Here is an 18,497-nt window from a genome sequence, read left to right as displayed (position 1 = left end):
TTTTTTCACGAATATTTACTTTTTGTCGCTGTCGTCGATATTTTTATATACTTTCATGCTAGATTTTTTTTTTTTGAATTTAGAGAGAAATTCAATTGTTTCAAAGCGATAACTTTTGATTTGTGAACATTTACCCATAAGCATTATACTTGGATAGTTACATGTCTTAAAATAGTCATCTACGTATGTTATCGGCTTTGATCAATTTTGGCAATTTATCTACACGCGTGTTTGCGACATTCTCGAAATAAGAGACTATAATAGGAAGAGTTGTCACTGATCTTAACTAATATTGTTTACCATTATTCCTCTGGATTGTTATTTTCACTTTTGTGTATCCTATATTGGGTTTATAAGGCGTGTTTGTTTTTGATTTTTGGAAAAAGAAAAATTGTCCTAAAGCTTTACTTGTCCTAAGGCGGTAATTGGGTTTACAGTGAGTTCACATTTGTCTGTTTTTTGGAAATCTACACAGAGAGAAAAGTAAACTACTTTATGGGACTAAATTGTATTCGAAATTGTGAGATTTATTAAATTATTAGCTCATAGAATTCTTGAAAATTCCTTACAAAATTTTGAAAATAAACTAAAACAGAATAAACCTTTGCAGTAAATATTAGTTCATTTAGCAACATTTTTCTGAGTGTTTAATAAGGGCAATACCACGAGATGGCGGATCCAGTTCTTTTAAGAAAGTTTAAAAAGTTTGCTGCTTTATTTTTGGAATTCGAAAGGGAAAATAGTGCCATGTCCAATGGCGCATCTGGCATGACACATACTATGTTCACGGTAGAACTTCGTAAGGAAGAGTTTAAGGGTTTGTGGACGAAAGTTAAGAATTCGTATGAGAAGTTTAATGTCGATTGTGAATGTTCTGAGGAGCAGGAAAAGGAGGCGTCGGATCTTTTTAAGCAGTGCAGGGAAGCTTATATAACGTGTGCAGCAGGAATGGGAGAATTGTCCCAGTCATTTTTAAATAGATCTGTGCTGACGTCCACCTTTGCTTCTCCTAGTCGCATTCCTCAACAATATTCCGAAAATAGGGTTAATGATCATCGACTAAGATTACCGCCTTGTACCACGGAAGTTTTCTATGGCGATTATCTCTCGTGGCCATCCTTTAGGGATATGTTTAAGGCGGTGTATATTGACTGCCAGTCAATAACGCCAGTTGAAAAGCTCTTCTATTTACGCCAGAACACACAAGGGGAAGCATTGGAGATTGTGAAAAAATCCCAATTAACTAATGAAGGATTTGAAATGGCATGGAACAACTTAAAGGACAGATATGAAAACAAAAGGATATTGGTAAATAGCCAGCTAAAAATCCTTTTTAATCTTGTTCCTGTCAGGTCTGAATCAGCTCATGAGATAAAAAGACTTCAAAGGGAAATAAATAATTGTATCACGTCTTTGAAGTTACATGAGATATGTATTGATAGTTGGGATCCTATATTCGTGTTTTTGTGCTCGACAAAGCTCCCTGTAACTACACTATCTCTGTGGGAACAAACGGTGAGAGATAAGACGGAAATCTCTAGATGGGAGGATTTGGATAATTTTTTAACCGCACGGTTCCAATCGTTGGAAACAGTATTTGATTTTACCAATGTTGAAGTTCCGGAGATCTCTGGGAAATTGGAGCGAACTCAGCCTACACATAGGAAAGTTAAAATGTACCAGGCAAGTACACAGAGAATTACCTGCTTCGCCTGCTCGCAGGAGCATTATCTAAAGTCCTGCGACAAGTTTTTGAAAATGACTCCAGAACAACGTTTTATGGTGGTCAAGAGGAACAATATATGTATCAATTGCTTTAGTAGCAATCACAGGTTGCAGCAATGTGCAAGCAAACTTAGTTGTGGGAAATGCAATTTGAGACACAATACATTATTACATAGGGACGCTCGAGTATCTCTAAGTACGGAGGTAGCGGAGATTGATGGAGATTGTCCAACTTCGAGTCAAAGTGTGACTAATGAACAGCAGATTCAGAGTTGTTTTGCTATGTCTTCTAAGCTTGTACTACTGGGTACGGCCGTAGTAAACATCGATGTCAACGGAATTGTTTTCACCGCTAGGGCATTGCTTGACTCAGGGTCCCAAGCCTCTTTCATATCAGAAAGGTTACAAAGACGAGTTGGTTTACAGACTACAAAGGTAAATGCGAGAATTTCGGGATTGAATAATGCTTTGGCAGGGTCGACCCAGAAACAATGCACCTTTAACCTGAGGTCAGGCGGTAAAAGCGATATAAAAGTCGAAGTAAATGCACTAGTTTTGCCTCAACTTACAGGAAAACTGCCAAGTTCGACGGTTTCTATGCCTCGCCAATACTCCTTCGGTGACATGCAACTTGCAGATCCATATTTTGGGAAGAGCGATCAAGTTGACATATTGATTGGAGCAGACGTTTATCCACAAATTATTTTAGAGGGCGTCCAACGGAATGTTCTCGGCTCACTTGTTGCTCAGAATACCATATTTGGATGGGTGTTAACCGGGCAAATTGATAACTCAGTGAGTGGTTTTACGACTCTTGTTTCGTTTTGTACTGAAATCTCTTTAAATCAACAACTTGAGAATTTTTGGAAATTAGAGGAGCCTCCAAGGGTGTCTTCAATGACGGTAGAAGAAGAGTATTGTGAGGAATTGTATAGAAAGACGACGAAGAGGTCGGATACTGGTAGATTTGTAGTGTGTCTGCCATTTAAACCTCAATATGCGGAGGGAAATGGTTTGGGATTATCACGTTCTAAAGCGGTCAAACAATTTCTACGAAATGAGGCTTCTTTGTTAAGGAAACCGGATCTCAAAGTTATGTATGATTCAGTAGTGAAAGAATACGAATCCTTAGGGCAAATGGTAAGGTTGAAGGGGACTAATGAACAAGTTTCGGAATTCTATTTACCCCATCACGCAGTTATAAGACCAGAAAGGATCTCAACAAAGTTGAGAGTTGTATTCAATGCATCCTGCCCTACTTCAACAGGTCTAAGCTTGAATGATGTATTATATCCCGGACCTGTTTTACAAAATGATCTGGTGTTATTAATTATAAGATGGAGGTTTTTCCGGTATGTGTTTAATGGTGATATTGAGAAGATGTATCGCCAGATTCTGCTCGATGGCAGGCATACGAGATTTCAGAGGATAGTATTTCGACAAGATCCCAATCAAGATATAAAGGATTTTGAAATGAAAACAGTTACATTTGGTGTAAACTGTGCACCCTTTTTAGCCATAAGAAGCTTACTGCAGCTTGCTTCTGAGGTGGAGAAGGAATTCCCCTTGGCAACAAAGATATTGAGGGAAATGATGTATGTCGACGACGTGCTTGCAGGAGCACATGATCTAGAATTGGCTTTACAAGCCCGAGAACAGTTGAGGTCCGCGCTGTCATCAGCGGGATTTTCTTTGAGAAAATGGATGGCAAATGATGAAAGAATATTAAAGGACCTACCGGCAGAGCATCTTCTTACGGAAAACTTCTTGGAAATTGAAGATGAAAGTGAGGCCAAGACCTTAGGAATTAGATGGAATGCGAAAAGTGACACCTTTTATTTTTCGGTAAAACCTATAGGCTGTAGGAAGGGTGATTTTACTAAGCGAGAAGTGCTGTCCATAATTGCAACTCTGTTCGATCCTGCTGGCTGGTTGGGACCTGTTATTGTGATAGCGAAGATGCTAATGCAACAAATATGGCTGGAGAGGACTGGATGGGATGAACGTTTGACTGAGGCAAGTAGTCATCGGTGGAATCAGTTTATTACTGATTATAATATTCTGAACGACGTGAAACTCGAACGCTGGATTGGATTTGAACCACGTTGTAATGTTGAGATTCATGGCTTTTCGGATGCGTCTGAAAGGGCTTATGGGGCGTGTGTTTATTCGAGAGTAATATCCTTGGATGGTGTTGTTCAGACTAATTTGCTAATTGCAAAATCTAGAGTTGCCCCTTTGAAGGCTATTTCATTACCAAGGTTGGAGTTATGTGGTGCGCTTTTGCTCGCAGAATTAATAGAGTCGTTGAGAAAGGATTTGAGGTTGGATAATAAGGAAACTAATTTTTTTTGTTGGAGCGATTCAACAATAGTACTCGCGTGGCTTCAGAAACCACCATCTTCGTGGACGACATTTGTTGCGAACAGAGTTTCGAAGATTGTGAATTTGGTCGGAAAGGAATGTTGGAGACATGTTAGATCGGAGCATAACCCGGCAGATATTATTAGCAGAGGTGTTAGGCCTCAAGAACTTATAGGGAGTACTTTGTGGTGGTATGGGCCTTCGTGGATGAAGTTTTCGTCAGGGGACTGGCAAGTTCAATCTAGGAATGAATATCATACAATTGAGGAAGGTCGTGATATAAGGTCGTTTTTTATATATATAAAGAATTTTGAGGACTCGCTCCTGAGATTTTCTTCCTATTCAAGGGCATTACGGGTTATGTCATATGTGTATCGATTCATCGCGTTGCTAAGGAAGAAATCATCCTCGACTGTCGAAATGCTAGTTTCGTCTAATGAGCTTCAAGTTGTTAAGAGAAAGCTGGCTATTGTCGCTCAGAAGGCATATTTTCCTGAGGAGTATTTTAGTCTAACCAATGGTTATCCTCTGCGTAAGACAAGTAACCTATTGAATCTAGATCCCTTTGTTGATGAAGAGGGTCTCTTGCGCGTTGGAGGCCGGTTGTCCAACGCAAACTTTCTTTCTTTTAACGAAAGACATCCGGTTATTTTGTCTTATGATTGCCAGTTTTCACGACTTTTGACATGTTTCATACATCAGGTCACGTTACATGGAGGAAACCAGTTAATGTTAAGGGTTCTCCGATCAGAATTCTGGATCCCAAGGGCTAGGAATATGATAAGATATGTTATAGGACATTGCAGAGTGTGCACAATATTCGCGAAACGGTCAAAGGAACAAATTATGGCATCATTGCCGGTGGCTCGGACAATTATTGATAGGCCTTTCACGCGGACGGGTGTTGATTTCGCCGGGCCTTATGACATAAAAAATTACACTGGTAGGGCATGCCTGATAACAAAGGGATACGTTGCGCTTTTTGTTTGTTTCGCCACAAGAGCAATTCATTTGGAAGCTGTAAGTGACTTATCGACGGCGACGTTTTTGGCGGCATTTGCGAGATTCGTTGCTCGGAGAGGTTGTCCGAAGGATATGTATTCAGACAATGGGACAAATTTTGTTGGTGCTTCGAGGGCTTTAAGGTCCGAATTTCGTAGCTTTATTCGAAACGTTAGTTCTGAAATTGTTCATTCATATATGAACAATGAAGTTAATTGGCATTTTAATCCCGCTGCGGCGCCTCATATGGGAGGTCTATGGGAGGCAGGAGTTAGGTCCTTTAAGCACCATTTCAGACGAACTGCCTGCAATTTAAGATATACATTCGAAGAGTTTTCAACCCTATTGGCTCGAGTTGAATCCTGCTTGAATTCAAGACCACTTTGTCCCTTATCGGAGGACGTTGATTGCGTCGATGCACTTACCCCAGGTCACTTTTTGATCGGTGGCCCACTGTTGTCACCACCAGAACCACATATACAAGATTCTCCAATTACTATAGTAAATAGGTGGCAACGAGTTAAAGCACTCAATCAACATTTATGTACGCGGTGGAAAAATGAATATTTAAAAGAAATTGTTAAAAGGAATAAGTGGAAAACCGATGAATCAAACTTGAAAGTCAATGATATGGTTGTTGTTCGTGACGATAATTTACCTCCTAACGAGTGGAGAGTAGGGAGAGTAACAAAAGTTTTTCCTGGTGTGGATGGAAAGGTTAGAGTTGTCGAAATCCGAACGGCTCGTGGCCCGTTAGTTAGGCCAGTTGTAAAACTTGTCTGTCTACCTGTTAACTAAATGTCACCTTCGTTTGTACTTTTAAGAATTTTTTTTCTGTCTCTCTCTCTTATTTAGAATCATGGTTAAGGCAAAAAGATATCTTCCAGAAAATCGCGAAAACAAACAAAAAATTGTATGCCGTGTATGCCTTAAGGATCATCCACTTCGATTTTGTAAAAAATTCCTCGTTATGGATTACTTTGAACGCATGCGGATTGTGTCCATTTATCGACACTGCGCGGGCTGTCTAGCTCATGATCATACCTGGCGTACTTGCACCAGTGAAGGACGTTGTCGAAAATGTGGTGACATGCACCATACTTTGCTGCATAAACCTGGACCTCGTTCGTCCAGTAAAGCTTTAAAAAGTGTATGTGTTAAAAGGGTAGGACCTCGTTCGTCCAAACCTCACGCAGGACACAAAAATAGTTCGTCCGGTAGCACAATCAAAAGTGGACCTAGTTCGTCCAGATACAGCTCTGGGCCCGGACCTCGTTCGTCCGATGCCATTGACAAAAATGGACCTAGTTCGTCCAATCGCTCGTTCACGGCTGGACCAAGTTCGTCCGCAAAACGAATACATAAGCGATCCAGCATGGATATGGAGGAAGTGAATCCTTCACGTTCGTCGAAAATCAATCGACGCAACACAAAGTTATCACAGCAAGTTGTTCCGTTTAAGTCCCGTGAAGTAATGAGGAATCAATCGATGCGTCGCTCGGAAGCGTTCTCCACATCATATTCTATTCAGGAATCCATTATGCTCCGACCGACGGCAATTGTGAAAATTATTATTGGAGATCGTTATGTTGAGGAAAGGGCGATAATAGATCCTGTGTCTGAGAGAACTATAATAGATGAGTCTTTAGTACGACGAATTGGGAAAAAAATGCTAAAATTTGGAAATCAGTGGAAATGTTATTTGCAGCTTCAAGGGTGTCATGGAATGAGTAGTACCGTCGAAACGTACGCCGAGGTGCGAAAAAGGTTTTCTATAGTTACTCCTAACAAATCAATACAGTCTCAGATTGTTGAGGAATATCCGGGGCTGCAGTTGGCGGATCCACTATTTTATCTATCAAGGCATGCACATCTCTCCATTGGAGGGGACCTGTATTCTAAGATAATACGAAATGGAGTTAGCGGTGGCACATTGGGAAGACCTTTAGCACAGTTTACGATTTTTGGCTACATAATTTCCGGACCCTGTTCCTTTTGATTTAAAACTTGTCGGAAATTGAATGAATGTTTTATGGATTGCAGAGTACTGCAAGGGGGCCGGAATGTTTATGTTAAGATGAATTTATTTGAAGTTGTAGAATTACCGCCATCTATTGAGATGTGGAGAGGAACCATATTCGGTTTGTATGCATGTTGGACATTATCGAAGATGATCATCAATATACCACTTTGGGATTTTCTTGTTATCTTTAAGAATCTACTGTTACTCGCTATTATTTTATTACCTTTGCATGTATTTTTTTCTTTTTAAGTTAGTTCGTAAGAAGCGTTCGAATCGTAAAGTCTCAAAGATTATAATTATTGAATTTCGCTGAATTTGTTAAGACTATCATTAAAAATAAAGGAGCACGTGAATAAAATCAATATAGTAATATGCCGCATTGTGTTTGTTTTATAACTAATAAGCAGTTTGACTATTAACGCTGTGACTGTGGCTTAAGTATTGTTGGTAGCTTCAGCAGTGCCCCTCCGGTGCTTTATAAAAATACCCCAATTAATATATAATTAAACAGGGTCTAAAATCAATATTTTTGGTAGGCACATTTTTTGGCCGATCAAAGTTATTATCCCCTGACCTCTGTGTGGTTTAGGGTATAAATATTGATGTAAACATAATAATTGTATGAACTAAAATATAGTTAAATTGGATTTAGTGAAATAGAGAGTTCACTTATTTTTGAGTGGAAGATCATAAATCTGTAGTAAATCTAAAATGCTAGCGAAGGTGGATATGATCTAAGGTAGAATGGCTCACAATTTAAAGCAAACACTATCCTATGTTATATGTTTAGGACAGATTACACAATGAAAATAGTCAATCTAAAATTCATGATAGTAAAAGTCAACAAATGTAAAGACGATTTCATTAATTTTAAATATTTTTTTCAGAATTATTATAGCCAAGTTGACTTTAGTCAAACGAAATTTTCTTTCATGTAAAGATGTCTATTTTTAAGTCGAATCACATAACTATAAAGACAAAACGACGAAAAACTTTATATCATAGAAATACCTCTTCTATTATATATACTTGTACTTTCCATTATAAAATTTAACATTATGTAACCAATAAACTTTATGGAACCAATAAAAAAATCAAAATATCCAAATATACCAAAAAGATTGTGTTTAAATTTCAACATTTAAATTCTTTAGAATTCTCTTATGGACCAACCCTAAATTTAGCAATTGATTTTAACTAATAATAAAATCGTTCTCCCCCCAAAAACAAAAAAGAACAAAGTGAACAAAGTGAACAAGTGTAGAGAGTTAAAGTTACTCACAAAAAATGGAATGACTATGTATAAAAAACCCCAAAATATTTCCTCTATTACCAAAAAAAAAAAAGGTCACGTCCATCATGACATGGAACCTTTTCAATGGTATTCATCATATTTACTTTGTTCTTGAAACAAAGTAATGAAATTTTTCATAAACTCATCATCAAAAAGCTATCGAAATAGACAATTTTCAATAGGTTTAGACAAAAACAAAACATCCAAAAACGAAGAAATTTTAGTTCGAAAGTCTTTCAAACATCCACACATTGATAAATTCTCATTAGGTAGTAGGGTTTATTGGCATGCAAGCCTTTTATTAAACGAAGCCTCTTATTTATTGCGAACAATTCATAAAAAAATGCAATTTAATATTTTATGAATCGGATGTAGGTTTGTCGATATTACAACAAACGAAAAACAAAACTTGGCGACTTTCTAAAAATTAGCTTAAACCGAATTTTTGCAATGACTGGAAGATCGTCATTTGCCATAAGAGATTGATTTTTCCATGAATTATATGATATGTTTAGGTTTATTAAAAGACCTATCGGATTCTACACAGAAAAAAGCCATAGTTAGACTAACGCTAAATTTAATGTATTTATTATTATTTTTTTTAATACTTTTTTCTTCATACCCACGTTTTGTTCATAAATGTTTGAGACATACTTCAAAAAAAGGAAAATTGCATATATAATAATGCTATATGGTGTTGTAGTCTGGTGGCCGGCACTTCACCAGCCAACAAGTTTAGACAAAGTTCAGCGTATGGCGTGTTTGTGTATCTCAGGCGCATTCAGCAAGACTGGAACAAATTCCCTTAATGTCATGCTGCATCTATTGCCTTTAGACATTTTGGCCAAACCGTCAGCTGCAACAACGGCTGAGCGGTTGCGCGACCTATCGCTGTGGACGGAAAAAAGTTACGGTCACAGTTCGGTCCTCAAAATAATGCCAGATGTGCCTAACGTAGTGGATTACACTTTGGCGAGACCACTTTTCGACAAAAAGTTTGAGACTCTAATCCCCAACAGTGGGCGTGGTGCACACAGAATATATAGATTTCTACACTGATGGCTCCAAATTGGATGGACAAGTGGGTTTCGCAGTATATTCTAATGATGTGGAACTTCGAATAGCGAAAAGATTACCTAATCACTGTAGTGTCTTTCAGGCTGAAATATTAGCAATAAGAGAGGTGGCAAATTGGCTGAGAAGTAATGTTCCAAAAAATGTGGGCATTAATATATACTCAGACAGTCAACCTGCAATAAAATCCTTGGATTCTGTGTTCCTCAACTCGAAAAGGGCCATCGACTGCCGCAAATCTGTCAATGAGTTGGCTGAGCAGTACAATATTCACCTAATATGGGTGCCTGGCCATAGGAACATACCGGGGAACTGCGAAGCGGATGAGTTGGCAAGGCTAGGGACTACCTTACATATTCCAGGGGAACTAGAATCTGTTGGTACGCCCCTGGCTACCAGCAAGCTCATGCTGCGTGACAAGGCTGTTATGATGGCAAATGTTCGATGGGAGAATTACATAGGTTGTAACGACACCAAGCAAATATGGCCCCAGAAGAAAAATAATCGAGAAGGTTCAGCGGTTAAAACTAGAAGTGCCCATATGTAATATGTACTTTTAGTTAATGTGGTATCACAATGGACTGAATAGTCTAAGTGAGCTTGAATCTTAATCGGGCTGCCACTTTAACCTAACCTAACCTTGCCCATTTTTACTGTCAGCTGATAAAATAGTGAAGATTACTATTTTAAACCTTGAACGAAACAAGCAAAATCAATACGGTGAAATCTAGTATATGCTGCAAGGTGTCTTGTAGAGTTTTGACGACGTTTTTATTTTAGTCATTTTTGTTGTCTTTAGGTGTGTTTTACTAATAGCGTTCCGGGATTAGAGGGTTAATCGTAAAAAAATTTTAAGAAATTTTTTGGAAAAAAATTGACTATACTTCCATTTAAGAAAAATAGTCATTGTGTTTTATAACAGTGAACTGACCTGTATGAAATCATTTTGTAAAATGTTTAACTAATATTAAGTAGTCGCATGAACTGCAAAAGAACTCAAAATAACTAAATTGAAGTTCAAAACTTGTCATAAATTACGAGCTAATTTTTTCTGTGTACATTAGATCACTAATGGGAGCCACCGTGCTGCAATGGTTAGCATGCCCGTTGCATACACAGGGTCGTGGGTTCAAACCCAGTTTCGATCAAACACCAAAAAGTTTTTCCTCTCTGAGATGCTGGTGACATTTCAGTGTTGCAATGTGGAACGTCTGCAATGTGGAACGTCGTTCGGACTCGGCTATAAAAAGTAGGACCCTTATCATTGAACTGAACATAGAATCGGGCAGCACTCAGTGATAAGAGACAAGTTCACCACTATGGTATCACAATGAACTGAATAGTCTAAGTGAGCCTGAAATATCGGGCAGCCACTATACCTAGCCTAAATCACTATATTCAAATTACTAAATTAAATGTCATTAAATCATATTTACAATAGCATGACCCCTTTTCCACAGTTTTGGATTCGTTTTTAAGATGATGTAAATTTGATTCAACATTTTGACTTACACTCCGTACGAGAGTTCGTGGGTTCAACTCACATCTTTTACGAATTTATCATAGTCTAGTGGCTTGTAATCAACTTCTATTTTCCAAACTAATCACCCCCAACCTTCCAATTTAAATAATCGACAATGTCGTGGCGTGGAGTATAGCTTAGGCTATTATTCATCATCTTTGCAGCGTGAAATTGTGTATTTAGTGATTTTGCAAAAATTTTAATATGTCTGAGCACGCAACGTAATTTTGGTTTAATTGGGTAATTATGCGCGCATGCAGAGTAGAAATGAGGTCCTGGTGGGACACCGTACTCCCCATATTGCTCCACGAGTTAACAACAATCAAAAAATATAAACAACAACAACTAAGAACAACCCGTATCTAGCCAAGGTAAAATTCGTTGTTGTTGTTGTCAACAACAACGTGAAAACGTGTCCTGATACAGCTATGCACACTCACTCACACATACATACATAAATGCCAATGTTTTACTATGGATAGCAACGAAAGCTACAACTATCCATAATACTATCCTAGAAATGCATTGGTTTTAATGCGCCTCTTACACCCACACAAACGCCGTCGTACGGTAGACTTAATAATATGACATACTCGCACCACCCCGCCACCCTTGTTTCATAGATCACGGATGATTTTCAAGTTTTTGGTATTACTTGCACAGCTAGACAACGATGACAAGAACAGCAAGTTCGAGTAAAAAACGCATAAACATAATTTTTGCATTTGCTGACAGTTGTCGTTTAGTTGAACAGACGTTTCCTCTCGTCAACAACTAAAAGATAAATTTATGGTTGCTCATTAAGCTATGTAGCAAACACCCTACATATAAGAACCAATTTGTATAATTTCCTATCAGGCGTTTTCTGCAATGGAAAAGCTCGATGTCGCAGCATAAAGGGTGATACGGTCAAAATTTGGTCAATATAAACTTGACGTATTTCTTTCAATTTTGCATTTAAAAAACCTGAACACCCCTCATTTTGAAGGTGTGTGTGTGTAGAATGTTGCTCCTATTTTGATTTTGGAATTCACTCTTCAGTTGTCAAAATGCCGTCCAAGCAAGAAGAGCAACAACGTGCAGGTGGTTCCCAAGGACAAGAACCCTCCCAACACGCCAGAGCTCCGCCCAATTGAGAAATACTGGGCTATTGTCAAGCGGAACCTAAAGAAGACCAAAAAAAAACTGCTAAGGACGAGCAGCAGTTCAAGGCAAACTGGCTTTCTGCGGCGAAGAAGGTGGACAAGGTGGCTGTACAAAATCTGATGGCAGGTGTCAAGCGTGAGGCCCGGCAATTCAGATTTGGAAAAGCGAAAGCCTAACTGAATATTTTTCCTGAATTGTATACTAATTGAACTTGAAAAAGAAATTTAATTTGATTTTTTAAATAAACGATTTCACCGATTTACACGCGTTTTCCCTTGACCAAATTTTGACCGTATCACCCTTTATGCACACACAATTTTTTTTATTCAATCACGGAATTAATTGATCCAATTAATGTTTAATTGAAATGTCTTCAATCACAGAAATGATAGTATCAATTAAACAATTAATTGAAGGTCAATTAAAAAATGAATTGATACTATTAATTTTTGTGATTGATTTTTGTTTAAATAAAAAAATTGTTGAATTAAATTTTTAATTGGAAAATTTTTCGTGAAATTTTTTTCTGTGCACATTAGAAAAAAATAAAGTTTTTCAATATATGTTCCCACTTAGGGGATTTTTGATACCAATGTTAGGAATGGTGTATTCAGCAATATTTCTTAAACCAATTTTCCCTGCAAAAATCAAAAAAAAATTATAATGATATCACAATTAGTTTAAAAGGTAATAAGACTCCAATTCATATTTTTAATTCCCAAAAATTGGAATTTTTGAAAAAAATGGTTCCGTATTTTTTCTTCTTTTCAATTGCATAGAAATAAAGCTATCTCAAATACCTTTACAACGATGTATTATATTTAGACCCGTGCTTAGCCAAATGCGCCAAAAACTTACACTAAACGTAACTAACTCGGGTAAAATAATGCATTTCTGCAAATGTACGTTTCTATGCTGAATATACCATTCTCAAAATTGGTATCAAAATTCCCCAAAATCCCCAAATTGGGGACATATGTTGAAAAAACTTTTTTTTGCAATTTGCATATTTCTCAGCTGTTTACTGGTAGGATAGTTGCACATACACTTTTTTGTAGAGCTTTACAAGTTCTACCCAGCAAAGAAAAAATCATCGAAATCTGTTAAAAATTGCAGAGTTGACAGCTAAAACAAAATGTCATACACCCGAAGGTAACCAATTTTCAACGCCTACAGATCAGCCCGTGGACCCACTGGTGGCTCACAAATTTGCAAACTTAAAGGAAAACACTTCAGCTTTCACACACAGAAAAAATTATGTTGATATCTTTATCCGGTCAAAAGTTACAAAATTATTTCCAAAAAAACGATTTGGAAGCACTGTGCAATGGTGCGCGATTACTCACTCGTCTCCTATCCTCCGGAGATGAGTTAGTTAGTTTAGACTGTATCCGGACTCTATAGAAGTGATACTTTTCTTTGATCAAAGTGTGCTGTCTGTTTTCATATTTAGCTCACTGACAAAGGATCTACTTTTTGTAGCCGTTTCCGAACGTCTTTTCACATTACGATGAAACCAATTATAGAAGCATTGAAACAGACATTTTCCAGCATTTCCATTAACATAGCTGATGGGGATAAATCACGGCTGACATGCTTTTGGTGTTTGGCCGGAACATGGATTGAACCAAGAGCCACTTGTAAGAAAAATCAACTGATGCTTATTTTTATTGCAAAAAAATCTATTTAGTTTAAGAATTTGTTTTTAGAATATTTTCCAGCCTAATGAAATTTGCATTATTCCAAATATGTCTTAAATTCAATAGGTATAAATTTCAATGACTGTTCAAATACATTTTTCAAAATTATTATGAATGAACAACGTGGTTACTATGATATTGACTCCAATAACTTTTCTTCACTTTTACTTAATTTTTTCGTAAATAGTCACAAGTGTCATGTTAATTTTCGTTATTTTAGCAATGCATTATGGAAATCTCGTAAAATATAATACATGGTAGTTAAATTTTTCCATAAAACAATATGCTTCTTTCTGTGCATTGCATCACCGCTCCCTTACTTAACTATGAGTCCCAGCACCCAATTCTAGATTTTTGTGAATCCTTTCTCACATGTTACCTTCCTCTTAGTTTATTAATCAAGTCATGAATCATATATAAAATTTCATGAAAATATTTTAGAATTCGACCACTATCTGGTGAATCTAAACTAGATGGACACACATCCAGGTCCAGAACAGTCTGGGTCGATCAATATCGAATTTTTCAAGTAGTAAAATTTTGAACCAGTACATGTGTATGAAAACTGGCCTATATAAATCATAATGACGACGTTTCTTACTGTTATAATCAAACTATATTATACATACTTCAATAAAATATACCATCTCTGCATGAATGTGAACACCCGTTCACGATTTTGTAAAAATAGTATAGTATTTTTGTAAAAATAGAGTATGCATGAACCTACATGACCTAGTGTAGAATGCAAATTCCTAATTTCATCGGAAATTGTTTTGGCTAAATACAAAAATTATACACACAGACGTTCTTTTGATTAACTAAGCAACCGAAGAGGAGGATAAGCGATGTCTGATTTTTAACTCAAGCAAATATTTTCGATGCAGTTAATTTATGATCTAAGGAAGGTTTATTTCCTGCTGATGTTAATGCCACAACAACAGCAAAACTATGCAGTAATTAATAATCAAAAGTAGGAACATACAAGAGTCTAGTCTAAAGTCGAAAGAGAAAGAAGTCACCCACATACTTTAATACGGTAAAAAGGATTCTAAGGACACTCAAGAACAGAACGATGAACTAATGTTATTTCATCTTCGTTGCCAAAAGATAAATGCCAGTTCGAAAAGCAAATATTTGTGTCTTGAACATCAAATACAGATTGATTTAATGGAAAATGAAGCTAAGGAACATGAAGCTCCTGTATTCTTATGATACCCGTAACTTGGAATTCGCTAGAATGTGAATGAAACCTTCGTATATGGAAATTTAATTAAAAAAGTCTTGAAAAGCTTCTTGCCACACTCTACCCCATACAACAGCCACACATGTCAAATTTTATTCTCCTTGGCAGTTGAGTGAAAGGATACCCTCCTGCCTTTATTTTTGTGTTTTTTTTTTTTAACCATCATATACTCCTCACATACTTAATCGTAATTAAAAAATATATGTGAACTTGCTGGGGAACGTATAAAATTAAAAATCCTAAATCAAATTTTTTGGCAACTCATATGTCAGAGTATGTATGATGTATGCCATGTAGAAGTATATTTGAATATGGATACAGGATTCAAGGATCTACATATATCTGCTTTTAAGCTGTGTACTCGATTTGCATGCGTGCGTGTGTGTGTGAGAGAGAGTTTGTTTACTTTTTCCATACATTGGAGATCTCAAGGGCATAGTGTCGTTGTCTTCACACAAATAATGATGGGGTTAAAAACACACATATGAGTCCTGACAAACACACGCACACAGTCACATTCTTGATGGGTCATACCCACCCATTGAAATAATTCACATATTCGTAGCTCATTATCAAACAAAGCCCGTAGGTTCAGATTCGAGTTCATAATGATACAGAAATAGGAAAACCAACATCAGCAGTAGCAACAAGAACCAGGAAAAAAGTGAAACTCATGCAAATTTCTCACAATCTAAACCCTTATCACAAATTAACTCTCACATATACCCCAGCCACACAAAGGAAAATCGTCGTCGTTGCCGTTTTTCGTGTTCATCAATCGTACCAAAGCAAAAGAAAGGAATTCTTGGTCCAATCACACACACGCACACACTCACACTTTCATTCATTTACTCAAGCAAATTAAGAAAACTCATACATGAGATTGATTTTTGGTATTTTTTAACAGGCCTATGACAACCACCGCAACCCTTGCCAATCCTCTTGGCCCATGGCAACCATCTTGCGACATCATAGCTACGCACTGTTTGGAAACGTTCTACAATCTGATGGTGATGATTTTGATCTATTGCTTGAGTGGCAAACCAGTATCCAAATCCAAAATCCATTTCAAATCGCATTTAAAATTAAAAACTCTTTTGTTTGAGAAGAAAGGAAGGCCAATGGAAAAATTCAGCATCAGCCACTAAAAGAAGTCACCTTAAGCTTTTAGCTACTCAAACTGCAAAGCGAATAGAGCACAGTGGGCTATATCTACCAAGAGAAATGTCTACTGCGCTTTCAACATAAATGAGGATAGTAGGGTCATACTTTTACAAATCGAGCACTTTAGAACTTGCTCATTTGTCCAAATTCAACAGCGTCCTTGTGGCAAAAAACGACATAAACCAGTATCCACAGGATGGCTAATATGAAATGGAACAAGGTAATTTGTAATTTTGTTGTTCAAAAACAAACAAATGTTGGGGATTGAAGCCGACCCATTTTTGTGGACGTCGATTGAATACAAACAAATGTTTTCTGATTCAATCACGAAAATGATAGAATTAATCACAGTTTTAATTGGACAAAAAATGCTTGGTTAAAAAAATTAATTGATTTATTTAGCAAATTTCAATTAATTGTTTAATTGATTCAATTAAAAAACTAGTTAACTTAATGTTTCCATCTTGTTAAATTAAAAATTACAATTAAAGTTAATTGTATCAATTAATTTATTAATTGAAAAAATTTCGACTTCACTCAACTTTTTAATAGGAAATATTTTGGTAATATTTTTACATCACGTTTGCCTCCGTTGGCGGGGGAAAATTATCTTTGTAAAATTGATTTGAAGTTGTCTGATTGGATTAGTTGTACAACTAATCTTACTATCACATTTGCATGTCATTAAAATTTGCTGAGCTAAATTTTTCTAGAATTAATATAGCAACTTGAGAAACACAAGATTTATTCTAACGATAGACATTTCAAATATAAAAAAAAAATTCGCACTAGCATGCACGAATTCAATCTCGAATAATTTTATTTCTGAATGCAAAAAGTCGAAATGATTTTGTAAGCTTGTAAATAATAAAATGAACTGTCATTGGAATAGATCTGTCAGCTGTCAGATAAACGGTTTAGAAATGATAGGTTAGGTTAGGTGGCAGCCCGATTTATCAGGCTCACTTAGACTATTCAGTCCATTGTGATACCACATTGGTGAACTTCTCTCTTATCACTGAGTGCTGCCCGATCCCATGTTAAGCTCAATGACAAGAGACCTCCTTTTTATAGCCGAGTCCGAACGGCGTTCCACATTGCAGTGAAACCACTTAGAGAAGCTTTGAAACCCTCAGAAATGTCACCAGCACTACTGAGGTGGGATAATCCACCGCTGAAAAACTTTTTTTTTTTTTGGTGTTCGGTCGAAGCAGGAATCGAACCCACGACCTTGTGTATGCAAGGCGTGCATGCTAACCATTGCACCACGGTGGCTCCCGAGAAATGATAGCAACCTTTAAAAGTTGATTACAACACTGTAAGTACACCTTAACACATTTGGAAGTTGAGCTAATGTGAAAGATACAATTCAAAGAAAAATTGAAAAAAATGAAAATTTAACAGCCTGTTCATGGAATTTTCGTTCGCCTCGAGACGAACGATTCGTCAAAAATCCCATACTGACATCTCGAAAACCAGAGCCTTTGGAATCCCAATTGTTTCGGTGATATTAAATCATAAATAATGTGTTCATGACAAATTTCAGAATTTTCTGGCAAATATAGCTAAAGTTATTTTAGTTTCAATCTAGACGAACGATTCGTCTCAATTCGATTTTGTGTTTCATGAACAGGCAGTAAATCTTCGTTATAAACTTTTTTCATGAATCCTAAAATGCCATCTTAAAAATTTGCGCCCATACGTTTATTGCAATTTTAATTAAAATAAATTTGTAACTTAAATAAAATTTTTAATTCTTTCTTCAGATCACAGGAATTATTTTTTTTTACATGTCCACTGTAAGCCATATTGAACCAGCAGCACAGGAATCAGATATCATAAGTGAAGTGGGCTATTCGATAAACGAATGAATGGGTTCTTATATCCACCTCAGGACCTTTGTGTACAGAATGGGGGTATGCCAGCAGTAGCATCGTGGATTGTTTATGCCACTACAAGTGTCTCAATCCGGGTACCTTATGTTTTACATTTTTGTTGTTGTTATCGCTGCGTTCTTATCGCCGCCCCACTACCGTCTCAATCACGCATTCGTTTGTCCTAGACATGAATGGCGAGTAGCATCTTTTTCGGGAATAAACAACGGAAGCACTTAATGGAAACATGAACAATTTTGACATTGATTACAAGGCAGGCGAACGAACGTGGAACATCAAACCACTTTCAGTCATATCTTCAACACACACAACTACACACACAGTCACCAGTATATTTACTCA

At 36.9% G+C, this 18,497-nt stretch overlaps 1 protein-coding gene across 1 annotated transcript; it reads left to right on the top strand.

The window, feature by feature from the left end:
- Positions 1-669: 669 nt before the first annotated feature.
- LOC142231479 (uncharacterized) lies at positions 670-15,065 on the top strand. Its single transcript, XM_075302088.1, has 4 exons — positions 670-5,843; positions 5,947-7,044; positions 7,135-7,345; positions 14,961-15,065. Exons 1-4 carry the CDS (start codon positions 670-672, stop codon positions 15,063-15,065), a joined length of 6,588 nt encoding a protein of 2,195 aa, XP_075158203.1.
- The last annotated feature ends 3,432 nt before the right edge of the window (positions 15,066-18,497 follow it).

This window comes from Haematobia irritans, chromosome 3 (genome assembly GCF_050003625.1).
Source record: "Haematobia irritans isolate KBUSLIRL chromosome 3, ASM5000362v1, whole genome shotgun sequence".
Lineage (NCBI taxonomy): Eukaryota > Metazoa > Arthropoda > Insecta > Diptera > Muscidae > Haematobia > Haematobia irritans.
This window is presented reverse-complemented; position numbering and strand designations above follow the sequence as displayed.

What these genes read in the sequence shown, in the direction of transcription:
- LOC142231479 (XM_075302088.1), top strand. Translation starts at nt 670, where the DNA reads ATGGCGGATCCAGTTCTTTTAAGAAAGTTTAAAAAGTTTGCTGCTTTA. An exon ending in TTGGGAAGACCTTTAGCACA is followed by an intron (nt 7,045 to 7,134) that starts GTTTACGATTTT and finishes TATGGATTGCAG; the next exon opens with AGTACTGCAAGGGGGCCGGA. An exon ending in TTATTTTATTACCTTTGCAT is followed by an intron (nt 7,346 to 14,960) that starts GTATTTTTTTCT and finishes CGTTGCCAAAAG; the next exon opens with ATAAATGCCAGTTCGAAAAG.